Source organism: Schistocerca serialis, chromosome 4 (genome assembly GCF_023864345.2).
Source record: "Schistocerca serialis cubense isolate TAMUIC-IGC-003099 chromosome 4, iqSchSeri2.2, whole genome shotgun sequence".
Taxonomy (NCBI): Eukaryota; Metazoa; Arthropoda; class Insecta; order Orthoptera; family Acrididae; genus Schistocerca; species Schistocerca serialis.
This window is the reverse complement of record NC_064641.1, coordinates 155133825-155159176: the sequence shown is the minus strand read 5'-3', so window position 1 is coordinate 155159176 and position 25352 is coordinate 155133825. Positions and strand designations below refer to the sequence as shown.

Sequence of the window (25352 nt, the reverse complement as noted above, 5' to 3'; positions counted from 1 at the left end):
CAGTTCTCTCATCACCAAAACAGCTTGTAAGCAAATGGTTAATCGTCTTTAAAGTTTTTGTAATCCGTAAATCTTCTCATGTATTTTTTTCATCATTTTCTCCAGATGCTTTGAGAAGTGTGACAATGATGTACGCCAAGGCAGTGAATTAAAACATGTACTAGCGCCGGGATCTGAACCTGCGACTCCTTATTAGGCGGATGCGCCATCTGTTACGCCGCACTGGCACTACAGATATCACAGCTGCACGGACTAACCTAATACGTCTACCTCACAAATACAAATTCCAACTTGTGCCTCAGCCCATTGCCATTCACTTTCTAAACTCCCGTCAGTAGTATCAAGGTTCTCCAATACTGGAATAGAACCTTAGCAGTCACCGAATTGGGGTAAATCCTGCCTGTATCTCAAGCGCAGATGGTATATTAATCACGTATGCAGTAGTTGGTACTTCTGAGATATGGATAAAAGTGAGACTCAGTGTGCCTCAGGAGTACCAAGAATTGAAAGGTGTTTGCTAGGAATTATTTGTTTTTCTGATATAGTAGTTACTACAAAATTTTATTTGAATTAGTAACACAACATTGCAAAACTGTAGGATCACCAGGAATAACTTCACCCTCTGAAAAATATCGAATGCGATGACAAGTGGCTAAGACGCTGGACTCCCACTCGGAAGAATAGCATTTCAAATTCCCTTACATCAATCCCGATTTCTTTCTTTCGGTGTCTTTACTAAATCACTTACTGCAAATGTCTGTATCTCTCCCGTGAATAGGACAATGTCCGTCTTCTGTCTATCCCAGTTACAGCTTCTCCTCTTTCCCAAATTAAGCTGTCAGTACCGCCATTAGACTGTTTTTTATTTGCTGTGTCATTTACACGATTATGATTTCGGCTTTACAATGCCATTATCAATGTTAATGTTATACAGTGTCTAAAATGGCATAGTATCGTATTTAAAATACAGTATTAGACACGTTGTCTAAGGGTCAATATTTCTAGTAAAAGGCTACTGCTTTGTTTTATCACTGAGTATACCATCTGCGTGGTGACGATGAAAGTAAACCTGGTGTTGAGTAGAGAGCGCTTTCTACAGTGTGTACATAAGGATAGAAACATTTCGCTAGCCAGTATTCAGCTACGCTGTTCAGTACCACCTCAAGTGTAAACAGAAGCCGCCAACGTTGATTAGGTCAATAGAGAGTCGCTTGAATCTTCTCTGTAACAATGGTGCAAGAATGTAATGCTGGATAAAATTCAATATCGACTTGATATGCATCATGCATCGTAATTTCACCGTAATGTTGCAGAAACGTGGCACCCTGCGACGTCACGATCGGTCGCAGTGGCACTTCAAACACCAAGGTGCTGACTAATGCGAAAAAATGGTCACAGCTCCGATGTTCATGTAAGCTTTAAGGTAGGTTAATGATGTCACATTGGCACTGAATTTCACTATTTCTGCACAATGCCACCGCAGAGGTGTCACGTGATAGGAAGGTCGTCACACCCTCTCTTCCCACATTTCACCACTTATTTTCCCTGAGGGTTACGCTACGCCTTCGACAAAGTTTAGGTGCGGTTTGCCTACCGTCAGGCGTTAGGGCATCCGCAAGACTGAGTCCCTGCCGAAGTTAAATTCCAATGTTCAAATGTGTGTGAGTTCTTAAGGGACCAAACTGCAGAGGTCATCGGTCCCTAGACTTACACACTATTTACGCTAATTTAAACTAACCTATGCTAAGAACAACACACACACCCATGCCCGAGGGAGGACTCGAACCTCCGGCGGGAGGGGCCGCGCAGTCAGTGACATGACGCCTCTAACCGCGCGGTCACTCCTCGCGGCTCTGTCGAAGTTAGCCACGGATACATTTTGAAGTGATCAACAAAGGTGCTTGGATGGCACCGAGGCTGTTGCCGAACTTGCCATCGTGTGACACGTCCACGGTAGCATTGGGCAGATTTGTAGTGAAATTGGGCGGCAGCATGACATCATTAACCCACAGTAGAGCTCACATGAACTTCTGTGGTATGCCCTTCTGTTGCATTTCTCGACACCTTGGTGCTCCAAGCGTTGCTGAGCCCAAGAATGACGTCGCAGGGAGCCACGCTTCTACACTACTACAGAGGAAGGTTGTACGCACTTTTGAGTCAAATTTCGTACTTACGCGTTGCAAAGGTAGACAATTACGGTGTTTCGAGAAAGATCCTATAATTTCAATGCGTAATGTACTTTCCCGACCGGTTTTTATTTGTTCACCCTGTGTACGTAAGTACTAAAATCATGCAAAACATTAGCAAAAATCGGCGACCCCTTTGGCATATGCTTCCATTGTTAGATTCAAGACTGCCCATACAACATTTCTTACTCCACATTGTGTCTTCACATTGCCACGAGTCAGTTTATACGTGCTTCGTTATTGGTGCCCCTTGCTTCTACTTTTACTATCGTCTCAGTATCAGTGCACTGGAGCGTTATGTAAAAATCGCATATGATACGTAATATGCCACGCTCTAGCCCCATATAAATGAAATGTTTGTATGGTATATTTCGTCGGGAGGCCCGTTCTGGGGATTTCGGCCGTCTGATACAAGTCTTTTTATTTGACACTACTTCACAGACCCTTGAGTTTGCCCGTTTCTTCTCGCGTGTCATTGGTGATATCTGGATTCTAAGGTGGTAGATGACGGTTGTAGAAATTGATTTCGAAGCCACTCAGTTGTAACAATTCTCGTACCCCGTGGTCGACTAGAAATCTCTGATCGACATTCTTTATTCGCCTTGTCCTTCAGAAATTGTTAGATCAAAGGCCGTATTTCCCTTACATCGGTCGCACGTCCGTTACTTAAAGCAGTTCGTGTTCCTTGGCTTTAATTACGCGCGTGTCGACAGGACATGTTTAGACACGTACAAAAGCAATATTAGAGCGTCGGCCGGCGCTGGAGGTCATTTGCGAGGCAGATGAACACGTGGGGTGGACAGGCTGGTGAACTTTGGTTGCACAGTGACTCAGAGGAGGGGTCGCTCGTAGGGCTCGTGGACAACGGCGTCTGTGGAGGAACCGCGGACGAGGCTCCGCCTGCGGCTGCAGCTTACCTCTGGCTTCGCAGTTTCATGGAAATTCTGCTCCGACTACTCTGAGAAAATACAGTCTCACGCGTACATGCTAGACTGCTTATAGGAGCTTATAGTTCACTTTAGTAGGATTTCATACGAGATTATGCAGTTCTAAAATTACTTCTTCCATAGTATCTTAGAATTCATTATGTAACCCACGAGATTTAAATTCTGCTGATATGCAATTGAAAATATATTCGAGATTATTTCCCAAATGAAATTAAAAAATAGTTCAAATGGCTCTGAGCACTATGGGACTTAACATCTGAGGTCATCAGTACCCTAGAATTTAGAAATACTTAAACCTAACTAACCTAAGGACATCACACACATCCATGCCCGAGGCAGGATTCGAACCTGCGACCGTAGCAGTCCCGCGGTTCCGGACTGCAGCGCCTAGAACTGCACGGCCACCACGGACGGCAAATGAAATTATCTACTGCGTCTAGAAGACATAACAAATAGACTGTTGGATTTAGTCGTGTGAAGTCTTCGTCATTAGAAAGCTGTTAGCATAAGGTTATGTAGACTTTGAAACAGAAATTAAAGTGGAAAACTGAAAAGAATATGGTTATACGGTCATAAATCACAACAAGCTCTCCTCCAAACACCACAATATAACTTGCGGACTTCAGGTGTATGTAGAATAAGACCCCTTAAAAATACTGAGGGTGCCGATCACGAAAACAATACAGTAAATGGAACCGCACGGATGAGGTTACTGAGGAGGTAAAACATGTTTGCGTGAAAATACAAAAATCAGAAATTTTTTTTCTGGATTTGGTAGGTCTATCCTTAACTCAGTGTAGAATTACGTGAACGAGAATAAAAAGACCAAAGCCGCTTACTAGATGACAACTGTTTCGGAGACGTCTTTATCCTCTTAATTTTTTCTGTGTATATAATCCTCTTTGTTACATATTTCCACTGTACTGGAATATAATTTACATATTACAATGCTAAACTACCGGTTTAACTTTTGTCTGTCATCTAAATTCGCAAACGTGATCTACATTTTCTCTAAGACTAATTATTGTTGATTTTTACTAGGAAATTTTCCGAATTTTGATATGCAGCTGTTTGCTGATGTTCCGGAGCGCAATTCCAGTTCTGGAAAGTATTAGACGGCATACACATGGAAAAAGGTATCGAAATGAAGAGGCTCACGTGACAAACTTGGATATAATGGGTGTTTCAGAAAGAATGACCTGATTTATAAACTCCATATTTATTGATAAGAACATATTACAAACATAGGCTCAGTTGCAAAAAATCACAAAATCGCAAAGCTTCAGTTATGCTGTTACAAACGCTCAGTGTGCCCACCAGCAGCAGGGTGGACAACATGTATTTACATTTTCACCACAGTTCATTTTCAGCGACGAAACATCTAATGTTAGCAGTATCGTGCGCATATGGGGACTCAGAAGCCACATGACACTACTGAGCACGAAATTTACTCACATAAAGTAAACACTTTGAGTGAGAAAAAGTGTACGCTTCCTTCCTTCTTGAGGAAAACACAGCAAGTGGAATGAGCTATCTTCAAATGGTGCAGAATTGGCTTTTTCCACAACTTCAGGAGGACTCCGATGACTTAATTTTCCAACAGGATGTAGCTCTACCACACTGACGCAACAACGTACGTCAACTTCTGAGTGAGGCTGCCTCAACGCTCGATAGCGCCCGTGGGACCCCAGGGACACAGCCCTGCATTCTTGGCGTCTAGGGTCGCCAGACATGACCCTCTTGCAATTTTTTCTTGTGGGGATACCTGAAGGAAAGTGTGTTCATATTCCCTTTACCCCGTGAGATAGAAGAAGTGAAGAACAGAATAACAGCCGCCATAACGTCTGTTACAGTAGATACATTGTGTAAAGTTTATGACGAATTTAACTATCGTCTAGACGGTTGTTCGTGCTGCTACTACCGGTGGTCACATAGAGCATTTGTAATAGCATAGCTAAAATTTTAAGCTTTTGTATTTTGTAATTGATTCCATGTTTGTAGTATGTTTTTGTCAATAAATATGTAATTTTGAAATCAGGCTATCCCTTCTGGAACACCCTGTATTTTACTAACGACACTGGAATTCGTTTGCAAGTCGAGACAGTTAGACCGTAAATTATTGGTACATTAACTCAGTCCTGTATTAGATGCTCCATCTTTTTCCTGCTTAGTTTCGTCATTATCAGAATTACAATAAGCCGAACTTTTACTTGCATTCGCCAAGAGCTGTGGAAGAAGTAACATAGTCCTCAGCTCCGAAACAGTTGCAGAATTTCCTGACATCTGGAGGAAACCAAAACAAAAGAAGGTGATATACATAATTTGGCTCTTCTCTATAAATCTGCAGATCGATAACGATAAAATCGTAAAGAAACGTTACGTAGTGGGTCGTTAATAATGAAATCATTGTTGATAGAGAGAGGGTACAGATTCGAAAATTTTGATTGCTCCGACGAATTCCTATTATTCATTTATTTTCACTTATTTTACTTGCTGCAATTTAGCTTTAAGACGCCGTTCAGTTACCACCATAATTTCAAACTATTCATTTGCATGTGCTTTACTGTTTATTGTGAACTTCATTCTGCAGCAGATCTATTTTTAATACAGCTAAAATCAGAATACTGAACGGTAAGACTAAATAGTTTTAATTAGCTACTAAAAGGTAACCCATTTGTTTTGTAAGATACAACGAAACAACAACCAGAAGACATAGCTGTAGAAAATAGAGGAGGTAATTCCATTATAACCGCCGTGCTGTCTCGCTGTTTTCTTGTGTTACAATTTTCACGCTAGACAGCAGAGCTTCGTGGACATCTGATACAGTTTTACTGTCCGCTAGACCATTAGCATAAAATCTAGTGCTATTGGTGATACTAGTCTTGAATAGGTTTAGTGTATCATCATTGTGGCGATGGCGATAGGAGAAACGCGTAAAATTCTAGTAGTACAGCCCACTCTGAACATTGGTTATAAATACTGAAATTGGTCACTGTCCACTACACGAAATTTCTGTGATGTATTGTGTTTTATATCATGCTGGTCAGGAGACATAAACCATTAGTAACACGAATATACGAGTAAAATCCAGTGAGTTACAATTTTCAGTTTTACCGCCCAAATTTATGTGCCTCGCTGGTTTAAATGCCTTAGGATGCTGAGAAGTTGGCCTGTTCATTAGAGCGGGTTTGGTAACACCGTATTCCTCTCTTCATTCAAATTTATGGCAGTAGCATTTTATTCGAATTGTGTAGCCAATGTTACAGGCAGTGAGCAACCGTTGCTAAGTAAAAATTTCAACAACGAATTTGCAACTGTTGTCAAGTGTTGCACCCTGAGAGTTCTGCGCTGGCTGTCTTCTTAATATACGTTATGGAGGTAATGAATTTTGGTAAAAATTAGGAAACCACATAGAAGAACACGGTAGGTGACACCGTCTCTGGCGGGCCCTTGAATTTGCGCGCGCATCGACCTGATTGGTTAAAGTCAGTGCTAATTAACTCAGAAACGGAGCAAAATATCGAATTTTTTTGGTTCAAATCGTTCAAATGGCTCTGAGCACTATGGGACTCAATTTCTGAGGTCATTACTTCCCTAGAACTTAGAACTAGTTAAACCTAACTAACCTAAGGACATCACACACATCCATGCCCGAGGCAGGATTCGAACCTGCGACCGTAGCGGTCTCGCGGTTCCAGACTGCAGCGCCTAGAACCGCACGGCCACTTCGGCAGGCTCGAGTTTTTTTTTCTTTTCTGTACGATTATTTATCATCGCAAACTACCCTGCAGCACCCTTACAAACTTTTCAGACTGTTTCCGATCACACTGTCTAACCGACATACTCGTCGCGAGAGAAATCGGCAACCATACTGATATTTAAAACAATTTGATTGGGCCTGTAGTGAAATATATGTCTTGAAAAGAATAATAGTAAGTAAGGTACCAGTAACCCTGCTTAGAGCCTTCATTGATTATTACGACAGCTGTTTCGGAAGATTTCCATTTGCAAGTACGTCTACATTGTCTTGGCGTATGTATATGTGACATCTTGTGTGACTGTATCTGGTGACTGTTTTAGTTATATTTCACGTGAAATTCTAAGATACCGATTTCACGTCGATTTTGTATTGTTTTATAAAGTGAGGCGTACTGTTACTATGGAAATTTAATACATCTATGGTGTGAACTGCTAAAAATTATAGGAAATATCTACAATATTATATCAAAATACACTACTGGCCATTAAAATTGCTACACCAAGAAGAAATGCAGATGATAAAATGATATACATTGGACAAATATATTATACTAGAACTGACATGTGATTACATTTTCACGCAATTTGGGTGCATAGATCCTGAGAAATCAGTACCCAGAACAACCACCTCTGGCCGTAATAACGGCCTTGATACGCCTGGGCATTAAGTCAAACAGAGCGTGGATGCGTGTACAGGTACAGCTGCCTATGCAGCTTCAACAAGATACCACAGTTCATCGAGAGTAGTGACTGGCATATTGTGGCGAGCCAGTTGCTCGGCCACCATTCACCAGACGATTTCAATTGGTGAGAGATCTGGAGAATGTGCTGGCCAGGGCAGCAGTCTAACATTTTCTGTATCCAGAAAGGCCCGTACAGGACCTGCAACATGCGGTCGTGCATTATCCTGCTGAAATGTAGGGTTTCGCAGGAATCGAATGAAGGGTGTGACCCAGACGTTTAACCAGTTGCAACCCATACCATCACGCCGTGTGATGCGCCAGTGTGGCGATGACGAATACACACTTCCAATGTGCGTTCACAGCGATGTCGCCAAACACGGATGCGACCATCATGATGCAGTAAACAGAACCTGGATTCATCCGAAAAAGTGACATTTTGCCATTCGTGCACCCAGGTTCGTTGTTGAGTACACCATCGCAGGCGCTCCTGTCTGTGATGCAGCGTCAAGGGTAACCGCAGCCATGGCCTCCGAGCTGATAGTCCATGGTGCTGCAAACGTCATCGAACTACTCGTGCAGATGATTGTTGTCTTGAAAACGTCCCCATCTGTTGACTTAGGGATCGATACGTGGCTGCACGATCCGTTGCAGCTATGCGGATGAGATGCCTGTCATCTCGACTGCTAGTGATACGAGGCGGTTGGGATCCAGCACGGCGTTCCGTACTACCCTCCTGAACAAACCGATTCCATATTCTGCTAACAGACATTGGATCTCGACCAACGCGAGCAGCAATGTCGTGATACGATAAACCGCTATCGCGATAGTCTACAATCCGACCTTTATCAAAGTCGAAAACGTGATGGCACGCATTTCTCCTCCTTACGCGAGGCATCACAACGTTTCATCAGGCAACGTCGGTCAACTGCTGTTTGTGTATGAGAAATTGGTTGGAAGCTTTCCTGATGTCATCACGTTGTAGGTGTCGCCACCGGCGCAAACATTGTGTGAATGCTCTGAAAGTTAATAGTTTACATATCACAGCATCTTCTTCCTATCGGTTAAATTTCGCACGTCATCTTCGTGGTGTAGTAATTTTAATGGCCAGTAGTGTATTACGCCTCACTGGATAAAACACCAAGAAATCGACGTAAAATCGTTATTTTAGAATTTCACGTGAAATATAGCTACAGATACAGTCACGCCAGATGTAACACATATATATGTCAGGACAATGTAGACGTAATTTGTGGTGTCACCGCCAAACACCACACTTGCTAGGTGTCCGCGGTCCGTTAGTATACGTCGGACCCGCGTGTCGTCACTATCAGTGATTGCAGACCGAGCGCCGCCACACGGCAGGTCTAGTCTAGAGAGACTCCGTAGCACTCGCCCAGTTGTACAGCCGACTTTACTAGCGATGTTCACTGTATACATACGCTTTCATTTGTAGAGACGTCAGTTTAGCATAGCCTTCAGCCACGTCATTTGCTACGACCTAGCAAGGCGCCATATTCAGTTCCTATAAGTCATATCTTCAAGAATGTCTTCTGAACAGATAATATTGTGACTCATGTACCGTCAAGAGCGACGTTCAATCATTGATGGGTTTAAGTTAAGTATCAAACTAATTACGTCCGCTTTCTGAATTCTCATTCCTTGTCATGTTCCACACCTCACGTCAGTATAGTTCTTCCCTCTTCACGCCAGCCTGCGTGAGCTAAAACGCGTGCATTTCGGCCTCCACTCGTAACACGGTGTTAGCTGTTCTGCTAACACAAAATACTTAAAAATGGAAATCTTCCGAAACCGCTATTGGAACAATCAATAAATGCTTGCGTTGATACTGGAACCTTACTTTCAATATTGTTAAAAAACGTGTAACTAGGACTGAAAAATAAACAATATGTTAAAACTGTTTTAAATGGGGTGATACGTTGGAATTTAGAAGCAGGGAGCAGAGGGAGCGGATGCAAATTATTCCAAGTACACGTCATATGGGATCCACAGCAATAATGGGAGAGAGATGTCCGTCAGAGCAGAGTGGTGCAGGAGACGCCGTGACGTGTGTCCATTCAGCGCGATCAGGCCGCGACATGAGGATCCCTTTCAAGCCGCGCTCATCAGGCGGCTGTCAGCGCGACCCGAGCACAGGTGTGGGTGGAGGGAGGAGCAGGAGGTCACTTTGAGGCGGCGGCAGGACAGGTGGTCTGCTGCTGCGTCGCTTTGAGGTCCGGCGTGATTGCGCGCTGCCTGCCGCTGACGGCGTCCGCGGGGGATTTAAGGCGCACACATTATTAGCCGCACACACGCGTGCGCGTGCGTCTGCCGGGATCAAAGGGCGCGCCGCGGGCGACGCCGGCGTCACGGCCACGGCCACGCCCCGCCCGGGGCCGTCTCATCGCGCCTGTCAACAGACCCCATCCGTCCTTCCAATCGGCGACAAAGGCCAGCAGTTTCTGAGCTCTCTCTCCCAGATGCGGGATCGTCCACTGTTTTGCAATCACTGTACTGTCCGGCAGTTGCTCCCCAAATCTCTCGCAAGTCACAGATTCTCGGGTCGGTTGAAACTACATAAACAGACGTCGGCTTCGTTCCGTGACTTAATGATACTGTGGCGTGTGACATTCTAAGTGCTCGGACAAAGACTAAATACAGTTACTTATTTTGCCTCTGTACTTTTGTAGTCAGAAGCTTTGTCCGAGCTTTATTTTTGTTTAGGAGGTGACAGGCTTTTTTACGTCATCCTCAGGCCTTGCAACTAGTATCATAATTGGTTTCGAAATATAACGAAGGCATCAGCACGTGATCCGTTTAGTGAGAAAGAAAAAAAGGATCGTAAAATATTTTCTGAATGTAATGCCTGACACCTTAAATGTTTAAAGAACGTCATGGTCTAACCGCCAAGAGCTGCCAACTATTCTTCTATATTCACACCCCCTTTTAATTTTCAGATCATCATGAGGCTGCGATTTCCAGAGTACATGAGAACTTCAATAAGCATTTAATATTCTAAGAGTTGTTGTGTAGATAAAATGCAACAGAATATTAAAGAACGTAATCTATAAAAACAATCGTCGAACATCATGCGCAATGACATCCTCAATAGAAAGAAACGAAAAAAATGCTAGTGATGGCGACATTTGATAACACTACGAGAACAGTCTGCGGTTACACGTTTGTAGCTCGGCTCCAGGTCAGAGAGTCATAAATCACTGTCGAGTTAAAACAAAAATAAAAGAAAATAAAATCTTTCCGTACCTTTTCGGCAACAATTCGAAAAAATACTTTGCCAATAAAGTGATTTATTGCTTTTAAATCAGTCACTTACAAACAGTGTGAAAGGTGGAACATAATTTTTTTTTCTTTTAATTGTTCCGCATTAAGATGAAAGACAACAACAAAGGAAAACAGAGCGCTGTTAATAATAACTTTATCTGACTAACTTTATTCTTTTGTTCGGTAACTAATGGATATTAATATTCATTTCCGAAATAATGTCTGCAAGAGAATGACAGAATATAGTTCCAGAAGAGCATTTCTAAACAGCTTACCACACTGTACAATTCAGTAGCATAACAACCATTATAAGGGAGTATGTCTGATTTAAACACCGCTATTCTTTCTTTCTTTCGTATCTTCTTTAAAATACAGTTTGCGCGTATAATTACATACCTTTTCCACAATATTACACTACATTAACAATCAACAAAGATATCGACATATCTTTGTTATAACTGTTTATTTTCTTTGACGCTACAGATTGAAGGTCTACTGAAAATGTTAGTCTTCGGAGCTCCATTTATTCTTTCAAGTTTATATTTATTTCGTTGACTTTTAGCTACTATGCTGCCATCTTGGGTCTCTGATCACACACTGCCTTCTCAGCTTCCATTAGAAGTTACCATTTGTGCCGACACGAGGCGCCACAAAAGTTCCTTTCCGTATTGCTTGACCGGTTCGAATCACTTGAGTGACCGTGATCATACACTAATCTTGTATGGGGAACCATACCTTGTTAGCATAAGAAAATACAAGGAGAAAAAAAATAAGTAGATGAAACGAATTCGAGTGAAATGTAATAGACCCTCACGAGGTATTCTGTGTGTCAATGGAGAGAACAAATGAAATGTATTTCATATTTAACTGTCAACGCTATCTGATGAGTACGTTCACGAAAACTCTCGTAATACCATATGACATACTCGCTTGAAGGTTTCATGTTGCCATGTAAGCTGTTAAAATGAGTTTTAGTGAGTATGTGACATCGTATTACGAGAGTTTTAGTGGCCATGTACAAATAGCGTTGTATTGACAGTTAAATACGAATTAAATTCCATGTGTTCGCTCCGTTAATGTGCGGAATACATGATAATGATCTGAATACTGAAACTAGTTGGAAATAACGGAGTATTTATTATCAGTTCTTCGTTGTTGAACTACGATGTTAAATTTTGCATAGTAAAATACTAAAAAAATTGATTGACTATTTGATTGTCATTCCACTTCATGTTGCACCGGGCCGTTACTTCAGGATGTGTTAGAGTTAGTACTGTTTCCAGTTATTTATCACCATTGCCGTAATCGCACGGTGATGAGTCTTTGCACTGATTTGCGCGCATTGTTGTTGTTGTTCGTTGTGGTCTTCAGTCCGAAGACTAGTTTGCTGTAGCTCTCCATGCTGCTCCATCCTGTACAAGCCTCTTAATCTCCAAATAACTACTGCAACCTAAATCCTTCTGACTCTGCTTACGGTATTCGTCTTTTGGTCTCCATGTAAGAGTTTTACCCCACACACTTCCCTGCAATACTAAACTAGTGATCCATTGATGTCCCATAATGTGTTCTATCAACCGATCCCTTCTCCTTGTCAGTTTGCGCCACATATTTCTTTCCTTCCCAATTCTGTTAAGTACCTCCTCAGTAGTAACGTGACCTACCTATCTAATTTTCATAATTCTCCTGTAGCACCAATACTTTTTATTTGTTTACTCTGAGCGTCACCTATTATTCCAAGCATGAACCATCGATTCTCCACACGTCTTACATGTCTGGCTACAGTTGTCTCGAGTCGATAGTTCTCTGCATACTGTGTGGATCACAGAATCGGGAACTTTGAAAGCTGATGTTGACAGTTATGTAGATATTCAATAAGAAGCCGGCCACGGTGGTCTCGCGGTTCTAGGCGCGCAGTCCGGAACCGTGCGACTGCTACGGTCGCAGGTTCGAATCCTGCCTCGGGCATGGATGTGTGTGATGTCCTTAGGTTAGTTAGGTTTAAGTAGTTCTAAGTTCTAGGGGACTGATGACCACAGCAGTTGAGTCCCATAGTGCTCAGAGCCATTCAATAAGAGTGAGAGAGTGAGTGAGAGAGAGAGAGAGAGAGAGAGAGAGAGAGATGGGTGGGGGGTGGGGGGGTGAGGTGTTGGAAGCGGACACCCAGTTGTCGAGCGTGCAGTGGAGCGGAGCGAAACATGGGGTCGCCGTGAGTGCGTATTACCGACGTAGTGACTGTGTGACAGCAGCACACCACAAGATTCCACCGTCAAGAGCGACGTTCATCATTAATGGATTAAAGTTAAGTATGAAACTAGTGTGTCCGCTTTCTGAATTCTAATTCCTTGTCATGCTCCAGACCTCTCGTCAGTATAGTCCTTCCATCCTCACGCCAGCCTGCGTGAGCTAAAACGGGTGCATTTCGGCCTCCTCTAGTAACACGGTGTTGGCTCTTCTGCCAACACTACATTAGGAAAACATCCTCGACATCCCGGAGGACACATTGCGCCGCACCGTGCAAAATCTTCAGTATCGGCTTACTGAATGTATGCAGCGAAACGGGCAGCACTCACATACCATAATTGTCGAACAGTGATCCCCAATGAAATTTCTACTCTTATAGAGCACACATCTCAGTATCAAAGTTTTCTTAAGTATCTTTAATTTTTTCTAATTATTTCAAATTTTCCCGTTTCTCTGCGCTGACCTCTAGAACAGTGTCATCCACTGAGAGCCTTACGGAACTTTCGGCGTTGTCTATCAAATCATTTCTACACGGCGTAATTACATTCTCCTTACATATTTTAAGAACAGATTACTTACCATTTTTTAACATGGACTCTACAATGCATATTTTATGAGCTATGAGCACTGGTTCAATAGAAGAGATGTGTTTCACAGTAGCGCCGATGATCAAGTACACATAAACCTAAAGGTATGCATTTTAGAATCAACGCTTATGGGATTTTTTCTTTTTTTGGTCAATATTGAAAGCAAAGAGATTGCATTAAAGGAGACTCATTTTACAGTATCGAGGATGAACAAGTGCTCATAGCTCAGAGCCTACGTTTACTAGAAATTTTTTTCTTGTTTTGGTGTAAGGAACCTGTCCTCAAAACTGCAAAGGTAATTTTGTTACACCCTGTATACATTGCGAACAGTAACGACGTGTTTCACTTCATTTATGACCTCGATTCCCGCAGTTACTTTTCAAACTGTCCAGTTAGCCCCGTTAAGAATCATGTGTTGAGTTCTATCTGCAAGTTAATTCTGAATAGTCACAAAGCTTGTGGAATATTCAGTTATTCGTACTTTGTTCAATACGCGGCAGTGTGGAACTGAACTGAACGCTTTCGGGTAGTCGAGAACACGGCTACGACCTGTAAATTTTTTCACACGGCGTTCTGGGTCTCACCGATCAACAGATCGAGCTGTCTCCTTCAAGATGTGGAAAAAGCAACCTTTCCGAGGATGATTACTGTATCCTGCGATCGTTGCCGGCACAGTTGAATGGAGCGTGTCACGTACACCGGAGACACGGCGCCTCGCCCACACACACCTTTTATTAGGTCTGTACAGAGACCCCCTTCGTTATTAATTCAAACATTTTAATTGAACCGATATGCTAAGTAAGGCGGGTAGTGATGGCCGGCGATGTAAGCAGCGAGTGGGTACACGACCCGAGCCTGATGAGAGGCCTTAATTAAGACGTGAACAGTAGAAAGCGTTCCGTTCGGAGAAGCCACGGGGAATAAATCTGGGCTCGGCAGCGCGCATTAGCCGCGCCTTGTGAAAGCCACGCGGTCGGAACCGCACTCCACTCCACTCCCTAAACACCGTGTACCCTTCTACTGACCCTCCCTCTTCCCCTTCCTCTGGCTGATCCGACATTCGGCAGACCAAAGTCAGCAGGCGGACAAGGTCTCAAGGAACTAACAATCACGGCAACTTGTGGAAGTCCGTCGTTCTTGCGGACGTGGGACAGAGGCTGATGTAAATAGAGATTTGATTCAAACTCATAGTTTCGGCGCAACACTTGCGCCATCTTCAGGTCCACTGTAAACCAACAGGGTACTTCCATTCTGTGGCCCATGTATTGGAGTCATGGATGATGGCGGTCGATTTTGGCTTGTTCTGCGCATCTACGTCGCGCGTTCGTCGGCAGCAGGTGAGCGTCCAGTAATGTTCTCAGCGCTGTGCTGGGACCGTCGTAGCCAATGCGGGCAGTATACCTGATCTTAGTGAGTTCTTCAGTGAATTTTAATTGCTTTTGTTGTGAATTGTCACAGCTGATAGTGGTGATAAGCGACACATTGTGCACAAGTAAACACGACACATACAGGTTGACAATTATTGAACTATATGAAAAAAAAACGTAAATTAGTTACAAACTATGGCGTGCACACACTTTGTTCAGCATATAAACATCACTACAGATATTCGGACTTAGGTTGTGACACGCCTGCTATCCTTGGCGAGTTTGGCGCAAACGAATATCGAAATTCTGCTTGATCCGCTGAAGTGTCGGAACATCGATGCTGTCTACGACTTCCTGAATGGCTGTTTTCAGTACAGCAATGGTTTTGGGGTTATGCTATTCACCTTGTCTTTAATACAGCCCACAAAAACGTTTCGCATGTGTTCAGATCCGGAGAATACGGCGGCCAATCGAGACCCATGCCAGTGACCTATGGGTACCCCCGGGCCAGACTGTGGTCCCCAAAGTGCTCCTCCAGGACATCAAACACTCTCCTACTTCGATAGAGTCGAGCTCAGTCTTACGTGAACTACATCTTGTCGAAATCAGGGTCATTTTGGATAATGGGGATAAAACCATTTTCCAAAACCTTTACGTACCGTTCGGCAGTCACCGTGACATCAAGGAATATTGCACCGATTATTCAATGACTGGACATTGCACACCACACAGTCGCCCGTTGAGGGTGAAGAGATTTCTCGATCCTGAAGTGCGTCCCCCGAATGCGCCAATTTTGCTTATTGTGAACCCATCCAAATGAAAGTGAGCTTCGCACTAAAGCAAACCATGCATACGCACATTAATCCCCGTCAGGTCCCGCGGCCAACTGTGCTGTTTTAATGTCCTAACGCAAACCGTTGGAAAGTTATGACGATTTTATTTCATATACTTCAATAATTGCCCCCTGTAATTTGAAGCATACTCGCGCTTTCTTCAAGCTCAGTGTACGTGTAAACGCTTACGCAATTGTCGCTTGGAACCGGCAAAAATGCAGTAATCATCCTTGTCTCGAGCTGCGCGAACCGCAGTCTTTCGTAGATTGCACTACAATTGTAGCGGATAGCATCCATCAGTAGTGTGTACTCCTCAACGTGTTGTCACCACGACAGTTGTAGAGTGTACACTCCTCATGTAGGCAATCCGCGACAACTGTTAATACACTACTGGCCATTAAAATTGCTACACCACGAAGATGACGTGCTACAGACGCGAAATTTAACCGACAGGAAGAAGATGCTGTGATATGCTGATGAATAGCTTTTCAGAGCATTCACACAAGGTTGGCGCCGGTGGCGACACCTACAACGTACTGACACGAGGAAAGTTTCTAACCGATTTCACATACACAAACAGCAGTTGACCGGCGTTGCCTGGTGAAACGTTGTTGTGATGCGTCGTGTAAAGAGGAGAAATGCGTGCCATCAGTTTCCGACTTTGATAAATATCCTATTGTAGCCTATCATGATTGCCGTTTATCGTATCGCGACATTGTTGCTTGCGTTGGCCGAGATCCAATGACTGTTAGCAGAATTTGGAATCAGTGGGTTCGGGAGGGTAATACGGAACGCCGTGCTGTATCCCAAGGGCCTCGTATCACTAGCAGTCGAGATGACAGGCATCATATCCGCATGGCTGTAACGGATTAATGGATCGTGCGGCCACGTCTCGATCCGAGTCAACAGGTGGGGACGTTTACAAGACGACAACCATCTGCACGAACAGTTCGACGACGTTTGCAGCAGCATGGACTATCAGCTCGGAGACAATGGCCGCAGTTACCCTTGACGCTGCATCACAGACAGGAGCGCCTGCGACGGTGTTCTCGACGACGAACCTGGGTGCACGAATGGCAAAACGTCATTTTTTTCGGATGAATCCAGGTTCTGTTTACAGCATCATCATGGTCGCATCCGTGTTTAGCGACATCGCGGTGACCGCACATTGGAAGCGTGTATTCATCATCTCTTGATGAACTGTGGTATCATTTTGAAGCTGCATGGGCAGCTGTACCCGTACACGCCATCCAAGCTCTGTTTGACTCAATGCCCAGGCGTATCAAGGCCGTTATTATGGCCAGAGGTGGTTGTTCTGGGTACTGATTTCTCAGGATCTATGCACCCAAATTGCGTGCAAATGTAATCACATGTCAGTTCTAGTATAATATATTTGTCCAATGAATACCCGTTTATCATCTACATTTCTTCTTGGTGTAGCAATTTTAATGGCCAGTAGTGTATAATATAGGTTGTAAGATACATGGGCCATGGAATGAAACTATTATTTTGGTTTGTAGTGGACCTTAGCGGACCTGGAGATAGCGTTAAGTGTTGCGCCGAAACTAGTTGCTTGAAAAAAACTTCTTTGATACGGACGTCTTGGTTCGTTTTCTTTATTTAATGATCATGGCTGTCACCACGGCGCTCATCATTGGGCAAAGTAAAAGGTACTGAAGATCGCCAACAAGGGGCCGCAACGGCGGCTGCATAACACACAGTGTTTCATTGGGCAAAGTAAAAGGTACTGAAGATCGCCACCAAGGGGCCGCAACGGCGGCTGCATAACACACAGTGTTTCATTGGGCAAAGTAAAAGGTACTGAAGATCGCCACCAAGGGGCCGCAACGGCGGCTGCATAACACACAGTGTTTCATTGGGCAAAGTAAAAGGTACTGAAGATCGCCACCAAGGGGCCGCAACGGCGGCTGCATAACACACAGTGTTTCATTGGGCAAAGTAAAAGGTACTGAAGATCGCCACCAAGAGGTCGCAACGGCGGCTGCATAACACACAGTGTTTCATTGGGCAAAGTAAAAGGTACTGAAGATCGCCAACAAGGGGCCGCAACGGCAGCTGCATTAAACACACAGTGTTTCATTGGGCAAAGTAAAAGGTACTGAAGATCGCCACCAAGGGGCCGCAACGGCGGCTGCATAACACACAGTGTTTCATTGGGCAAAGTAAAAGGTACTGAAGATCGCCACCAAGGGGCCGCAACGGCGGCTGCATAACACACAGTGTTTCATTGGGCAAAGTAAAAGGTACTGAAGATCGCCACCAAGGGGCCGCAACGGCGGCTGCATAACACACAGTGTTTCATTGGGCAAAGTAAAAGGTACTGAAGATCGCCACCAAGAGGTCGCAATGGCGGCTGCATAACACACAGTGTTTCATTGGGCAAAGTAAAAGGTACTGAAGATCGCCAACAAGGGGCCGCAACGGCGGCTGCATAACACACAGTGTTTCATTGGGCAAAGTAAAAGGTACTGAAGATCGCCACCAAGGGGCCGCAACGGCGGCTGCATAACACACAGTGTTTCATTGGGCAAAGTAAAAGGTACTGAAGATCGCCACCAAGGGGCCGCAACGGCGGCTGCATAACACACAGTGTTTCATTGGGCAAAGTAAAAGGTACTGAAGATCGCCACCAAGAGGTCGCAACGGCGGCTGCATAACACACAGTGTTTCATTGGGCAAAGTAAAAGGTACTGAAGATCGCCACCAAGAGGTCGCAACGGCGGCTGCATAACACAGTGTTTCATTGGGCAAAGTAAAAGGTACTGAAGATCGCCACCAAGAGGTCGCAACGGTGGCTGCATAACACACAGTGTTTCATTGGGCAAAGTAAAAGGTACTGAAGATCGCCACCAAGAGGTCGCAACGCGGCTGCATAACACACAGTGTTTCATTGGGCAAAGTAAAAGGTACTGAAGATCGCCACCAAGAGGTCGCAACGGCGGCTGCATAACACACAGTGTTTCATTGGGCAAAGTAAAAGGTACTGAAGATCGCCACCAAGAGGCCGCAACGGCGGCTGCATAACACACAGTGTTTCATTGGGCAAAGTAAAAGGTACTGAAGATCGCCACCAAGGGGCCGCAACGGCGGCTGCATAACACACAGTGTTTCATTGGGCAAAGTAAAAGGTACTGAAGATCGCCACCAAGAGGTCGCAACGGCGGCTGCATAACACACAGTGTTTCATTGGGCAAAGTAAAAGGTACTGAAGATCGCCAACAAGGGGCCGCAACGGCGGCTGCATAACACACAGTGTTTCATTGGGCAAAGTAAAAGGTACTGAAGATCGCCACCAAGGGGCCGCAACGGCGGCTGCATAACACACAGTGTTTCATTGGGCAAAGTAAAAGGTACTGAAGATCGCCACCAAGGGGCCGCAACGGCGGCTGCATAACACACAGTGTTTCATTGGACAAAGTAAAAGGTACTGAAGATCGCCACCAAGAGGTCGCAACGGCGGCTGCATAACACACAGTGTTTCATTGGGCAAAGTAAAAGGTACTGAAGATCGCCACCAAGAGGTCGCAACGGCGGCTGCATAACACAGTGTTTCATTGGGCAAAGTAAAAGGTACTGAAGATCGCCACCAAGAGGTCGCAACGGTGGCTGCATAACACACAGTGTTTCATTGGGCAAAGTAAAAGGTACTGAAGATCGCCACCAAGAGGTCGCAACGCGGCTGCATAACACACAGTGTTTCATTGGGCAAAGTAAAAGGTACTGAAGATCGCCACCAAGAGGTCGCAACGGCGGCTGCATAACACACAGTGTTTCATTGGGCAAAGTAAAAGGTACTGAAGATCGCCACCAAGAGGTCGCAACGGCGGCTGCATAACACAGTGTTTCATTGGGCAAAGTAAAAGGTACTGAAGATCGCCACCAAGAGGTCGCAACGGTGGCTGCATAACACACAGTGTTTCATTGGGCAAAGTAAAAGGTACTGAAGATCGCCGCCAAGAGGTCGCAACGGCGGCTGCATAACACACAGTGTTTCATTCGGCAAAGTAAAAGGTACTGAAGATCGCCACCAAGAGGTCGCAACGGCGGCTGCGTAACACTGTGTGTGTGTGTGTGTGTGTGTGTGTGTGTGTGTGTGTGTGTGTGTGTGTGTTCAAATTAATTTATGGAATAAAGGCCTATATAAAGACACAGCACACTTCAAGGGCGTCGGAACAAAATGATCGGCTATTAATAAAAACACGATTGGCAGATGCCAGACCAGAAGGATGTGAAGCTACTGAAACCTCGCATGCGGGAGTTCTTGATATAATGTTTATGTCTTAGCTTTTAGGTTATTTGCATCTCTGTTTTGGGGCGTGCTATTATCTTTCTCTAACAGTAACCAAATCTGAGTCGACAATGTTGTGTGCGGCTGGTGAGAGAGCTGCAGTTCAGTACAGTAGCACAGGAATTCCCAAACTCGGCGAGTCAATAAGTGCTACCCGAAAGTTTTTTTTCGATATTTTGATGGTACTAACTATATTTAAAATCTTAGGCTGATTTATGTGTTATTAGTTATTATTTAAAATTGAACTAATCCCTGAATAAAACAATTCTCCTTATTTTCTACAATATCGTTCCAGCAAAGCACCAGAATTCTCAAAGTAATCTGTCTGAGGAAATTCGTGGGAACCAGTGCATTACCTTTCGCATATCCAATGTTTCTGCCAGCCTTACTTTCGAGTGAGAGGAAATAACAAAAATACACAGTTGACAACAATCAGAAATACCTGTAAGCATTAAAAGTAAACAACTGTAAATGTCATTCTTACGATGTAAATATTTCAATATTAAAAATAAAATTGAGTTTCTGTATTATGATTAGATGATGAAAATAATAATACCAGATTATATTGCCACGCAATATCAATATCACCGATTCACTCGGTGGACAAATATCGATTAAAAGATAGCATAATATTCTAATATGTCGATATTTTTATATATTGCTGTCCGATATCCCAACTCCAGTACAGTAAGAGCCTGTTCGAAGAAGTAGCAAAGTTCAGACTGAAACTGAATGACGATGATAGTTCCCATATGGAGCGTTGTTTATGAGTATACCCTAGTGTGCTGCTATATTTACTGTAAATAATTGCGATTGCGCATCATTTATAAAACCGATCTGAATATCCTTAATAAGGAGAGTCATAGTAATGGAAAGGTAAAGTGAGTCAAGTTCGATAGTTGTGGAAGTGAAGGAATTGTTGCAGCGCTATCCAGCTTTTAATAGAGTCGGGTAGCGTTATAAGGACAATTTGTAAGACCTTCAGCGATTACTGTAGTACTAACGCAAGATCTTTTCCATAACGTTGCCAAATGAATTAAATTACTTTCTGGACCCTAGACATGCTGATGCGAGGAGAAGCCTGAAATTGTCTCCAAAACATATTCTGGTAGTTAGGACTCCATTTAAATGTCTCTGCATAAAGGAAAGGTAAATTACAATGTTACTTAACTATCGTTCTATCCATCAATGATTTTGATGTTACGTCTGTGTGCAGTTGAATAAATACTGTTTGTTTGACCATGCTCTTTCCGACTCGGTCTACTAAGGCAACTTCGGCGGGGACTGAAATATATGCACATTTATACTGACATAAAATACTTTTCGATTAAACATTCTTACACGGTATTTTCGAGCTATAAACACTTCCGGCACTTCTACGGTTTCCTCTAGCAGTGTATGTTGATGCTGGTCTACGTGTATGTTGCTCTTCTGCTGTTCTGTTTCCAGCACTATAGCCAGCTTTCAGAACAGCACAAAAGCTGTTCGTATACCATCCCAACATGTTATTGTTCTTTGTTATCAGTAGTGCTGTTAATGTATTTGATGGCGTCTAGGGTTAACTATCCTCATTTCAGGATGTGTGTGTGTGTGTGTGTGTGTGTGTGTGTGTGTGTGTGTGTGTGTGTGTGTAACTTTGTCCTGTCCTATATTTATATGACGTTTACCATGCTGTTTTAAGTTCTCGACGAAATATTTCATATTTATATTACATGACACTTCTTTATGCTTCATTTTATAAATTCGGCTGTTTCTGTGAGCGAGAAGGCTTTACTTCCATGATTCAACCGTGAAAGAACAGAAACAAACTTTCCATGTAAGCTGCAAAATAAAAAGAGATTCCCTTTGCTCTATGCTTCAAAAGAACTTGCGGGGTGTCAGTAAACACGTAATATAGTTCATGTTCGAGGTTAAAGTCCATTGCAACTTTTAGTCGTAGTTGATTTATATTTATTTTTATTTCTTTTTTGGCTCTGTTCAGAGTTCTAGACTCAAATTTCCGAGCAGTTTCCATTTCTGCAGATTGAGAACATTGCGTTATACACACAATCACATAGAAAGCTGTTAATTTCTTTATCTGTTACTTACACTACCGACGCCTTCGTAACCAAAAGATTACTACGGAAGAACCCGAGTTCGATTGTGGGTATCATCTCGGATTTTTCTGAGAAAAGTAGGTCTGAAACGGGTCAAATCAATCTTGTGAGGAGCAGCTTGAATAAAGCAGCGGTGGCATCACCAGGATAGATACATCTACTGGCAATAACAGCTGGAGGGATTGACGACGTGCTCATCACATGTCCCACGAACGTAGATGGCTCCTCGTACTGCCTTGTAGGTGAAACAGCCTTCCAGCCTAACGAGTTGTGTATATTTTTTACGTGTATCTCCAATTAGATTAGGCTGTTTCTCTACGCGATAAATCGAGAAATTTTACTACCCAGGATTTAATTATTTCGAAATTTCATACCACGTTTCTTCTCACTTCCAGCATCGTTCTGTGCTGACACAGTGCCTTGCGCATTTCGCAAAAAATAAAAAATGAAGTTTCGCCGACGACGCTGTCATTGGACGGAGCATAGCTCGGATTGGACAGAAATGGGTAACAGAATCATCAGTGTGTTTTAAGACGGAACGATGAGGCATTTACTTTAAACGATTTATGGAGTCAAAGTAAAATCTAAATTTGAATAGCTGGATGTAGATTCTAAATCCGCTCCTCCAGATTGCCAACATTTTATTTTAGGAAGTTAGATTTTATCTAGAAAATGTGTTGCCTCGCTTCACATGAGATGACCGACAACATCTTAACAGGCGATAAAACAAACGAAATGTCTATTTATACGTTTGTTGTGCTCGACGTTTGACTCTTCAGATTTATGGAGATTTTTCTACGAGAATTGTCAAACTGAGCAAAATATCGTCATGCGCACATGTTTTTATTTCTGTATCGTTAGCAGTATTGTTCTCATCCCAACAATATGAAATGACCTAAAAAAAGACACACAGCCGCGCTATGGCTCACGAGAGATACTGTCTTATAAATAATACCTGCAAGACAAGTTTCAGTAGTCACTTTTCTTTGGAGTTAAAAAGTGGGTAATAACTTGCTATATTTTTCGTATAATCGAGCTAAATGACTCCCAAAAAAAAAAAAAAACCTTCCTTAAAAGGAACGTCAGGAGAAATAACGCAGTTCGTGCACATAATTTGTCATATGTAAGCTGAAAGGCAGAAACATTGTAATTAGCTATGCGTTCTTGTTCTACAATCATAAAAATGTTGGGCGCTTCGACGAATGTGTGCAGAAAACAGATGAAGTTTTAGAATTGCACAATAAAGGTATAAATACATGTTAACGACAAATAAAGAACTTAGTATACGGACCTGCATGCAGAAGTGTTACATTTAATTCTAATAATGGGTCAGCTTCCGTGAACGCCAGTGCATGAAAAACATTGAATGAAAAGCTATTCTGCTCCGCAAGTAGTGTCTTTGCTATAGAAGCTAAAATCATTTACTTTCTAATCGTGCCTTGTATGGAGAAAACCTCTCAAATGACTGTTGACGTTTAATATAACAATTCCAAACAGACTGTAATTACTGCAAAGCAGTATATTCTAATTTTTCAAAAGAAGAGAAAATGCTCCTAATGTAATTTCCACTTACCGTTCGATGTTCGACGATCTTCTGTAATCATTTCTGAATTCACGGGGTCGCATAAGGTGTTTCTTTTGTAAAATAAAAATGCACTGCAAACGTTATACGATGGCTCTGAGCACTATGCGACTTAACTTCTAAGGTCACCAGTCGCCTAGAACTTAGAACTACTTAAACCTAACTAACCTAAGGACATCACACACATCCATGCCCGAGGCAGGATTCGAACCTGCGACCTTAGCGTTCACTCGGTTCCAGACTGTAGCGCCTAGAACCGCACGGCCACTCCGGCGGCTACGTTATACGAATTCCGAACATTGTCATCAGGTAGACCAAAGATCTTAATTGCAATAGAACAAGTAAATATCTTTCTGACAACGTTATTCGCCGACTTTAAGTAATATGGTAGTGAATTAATCATTAAGTACACAACAATGTTATTCTTTTTGAAAATATTGTCTGAGCAGTTTTCAACAATCACAGGTCTTTTCTAGCGGGTATTATAAATGGAGGAAAAAAATCACTATGATTCTGAGTCACAGTACTGAAAACCCATTTTGTATTTTCCACGGATTGTAAAAAAAAAAACTTTCTTAGAACATAATGTTTCAAATCAATAGTGTTTCGTTGATTTGAATAGGCAACGAAGGATTGTGTTCAGATTTTCTGATGCTTAACGAATTATGGTTAAGAATTACTATAGTACGCTTCGGTAAATCAGTTTATTGTTTTTCCAGGTGCTTATTTATTAAGTAATATGATCGCCATCTTTCAGTTAAAATTCTCTCTCTCTTTCAGCCGGAACTTATGCTAAAGTCATTTATTTCAAACGAGACGTGTTGCTGATTTATTAGTATACTACCTTTATAACAAACGTACCGAAATCAACTGATCCCTTAGCTGCAGTTACTAACATATCATTTTCTTTTTCACAGGTAAGCTGCCTTCCTTCATCATCCCTCTATGCATTGCCATCCAGCATTCCACGAGGAAAAAGGTAGTACTAGTGATACGCCAACTTAATTTGAGAATATTCTTTGCCATATGAACATGCAACAAAGTGACACTTTTTTACGTAGAAGTGTCGTTCGATTATGTATTTTTTGAAAAGTATCAACACAAAATCTTGCATTTGTTGCAGATGCTTGTGAATGTTATTTTAGTATTTCACTTATCTATGTATTCAGTGAAACACATTAATGATTAGCATAGCGCGGAAGACGAGGCCAATGGAATTAGTTTCCTGGCAATATTAGCTTTTTAAAAAACTTAGTAATTTGGCTCGCGGAATACGTAAGAAAATACAGACCTGATCCAGTCAAGGTGTGTTCCGTTGCCTGTGGTGAAGATGTGAGTTGTACTATGATGTGGTGGTACTGACAAAGCAACACTACATATCTTGAAAATTCTGCTGAAGAAAAAACGTTCACCACTCATTTTGAAGAACATCGGTGGTTTTAGCAGTTGCAAATGACTTTGTGTTTACTACAAGCTCACTTCC

At 42.9% G+C, this 25352-nt stretch overlaps 1 protein-coding gene across 1 annotated transcript in view; it reads left to right on the top strand.

Moving 5' to 3' along the window:
* LOC126473920 (netrin-1-like) overlaps window positions 1-24905 on the top strand; it is a 549144-nt gene extending 524239 nt beyond the window's left edge. The window contains exon 3 of the mRNA XM_050101275.1: window positions 24787-24905. Coding sequence (XP_049957232.1) covers window positions 24787-24899 — 113 coding nt within the window. The 3' untranslated portion in view covers window positions 24900-24905. The remainder of the gene's footprint in view (window positions 1-24786) is intronic.
* The last annotated feature ends 447 nt before the right edge of the window (window positions 24906-25352 follow it).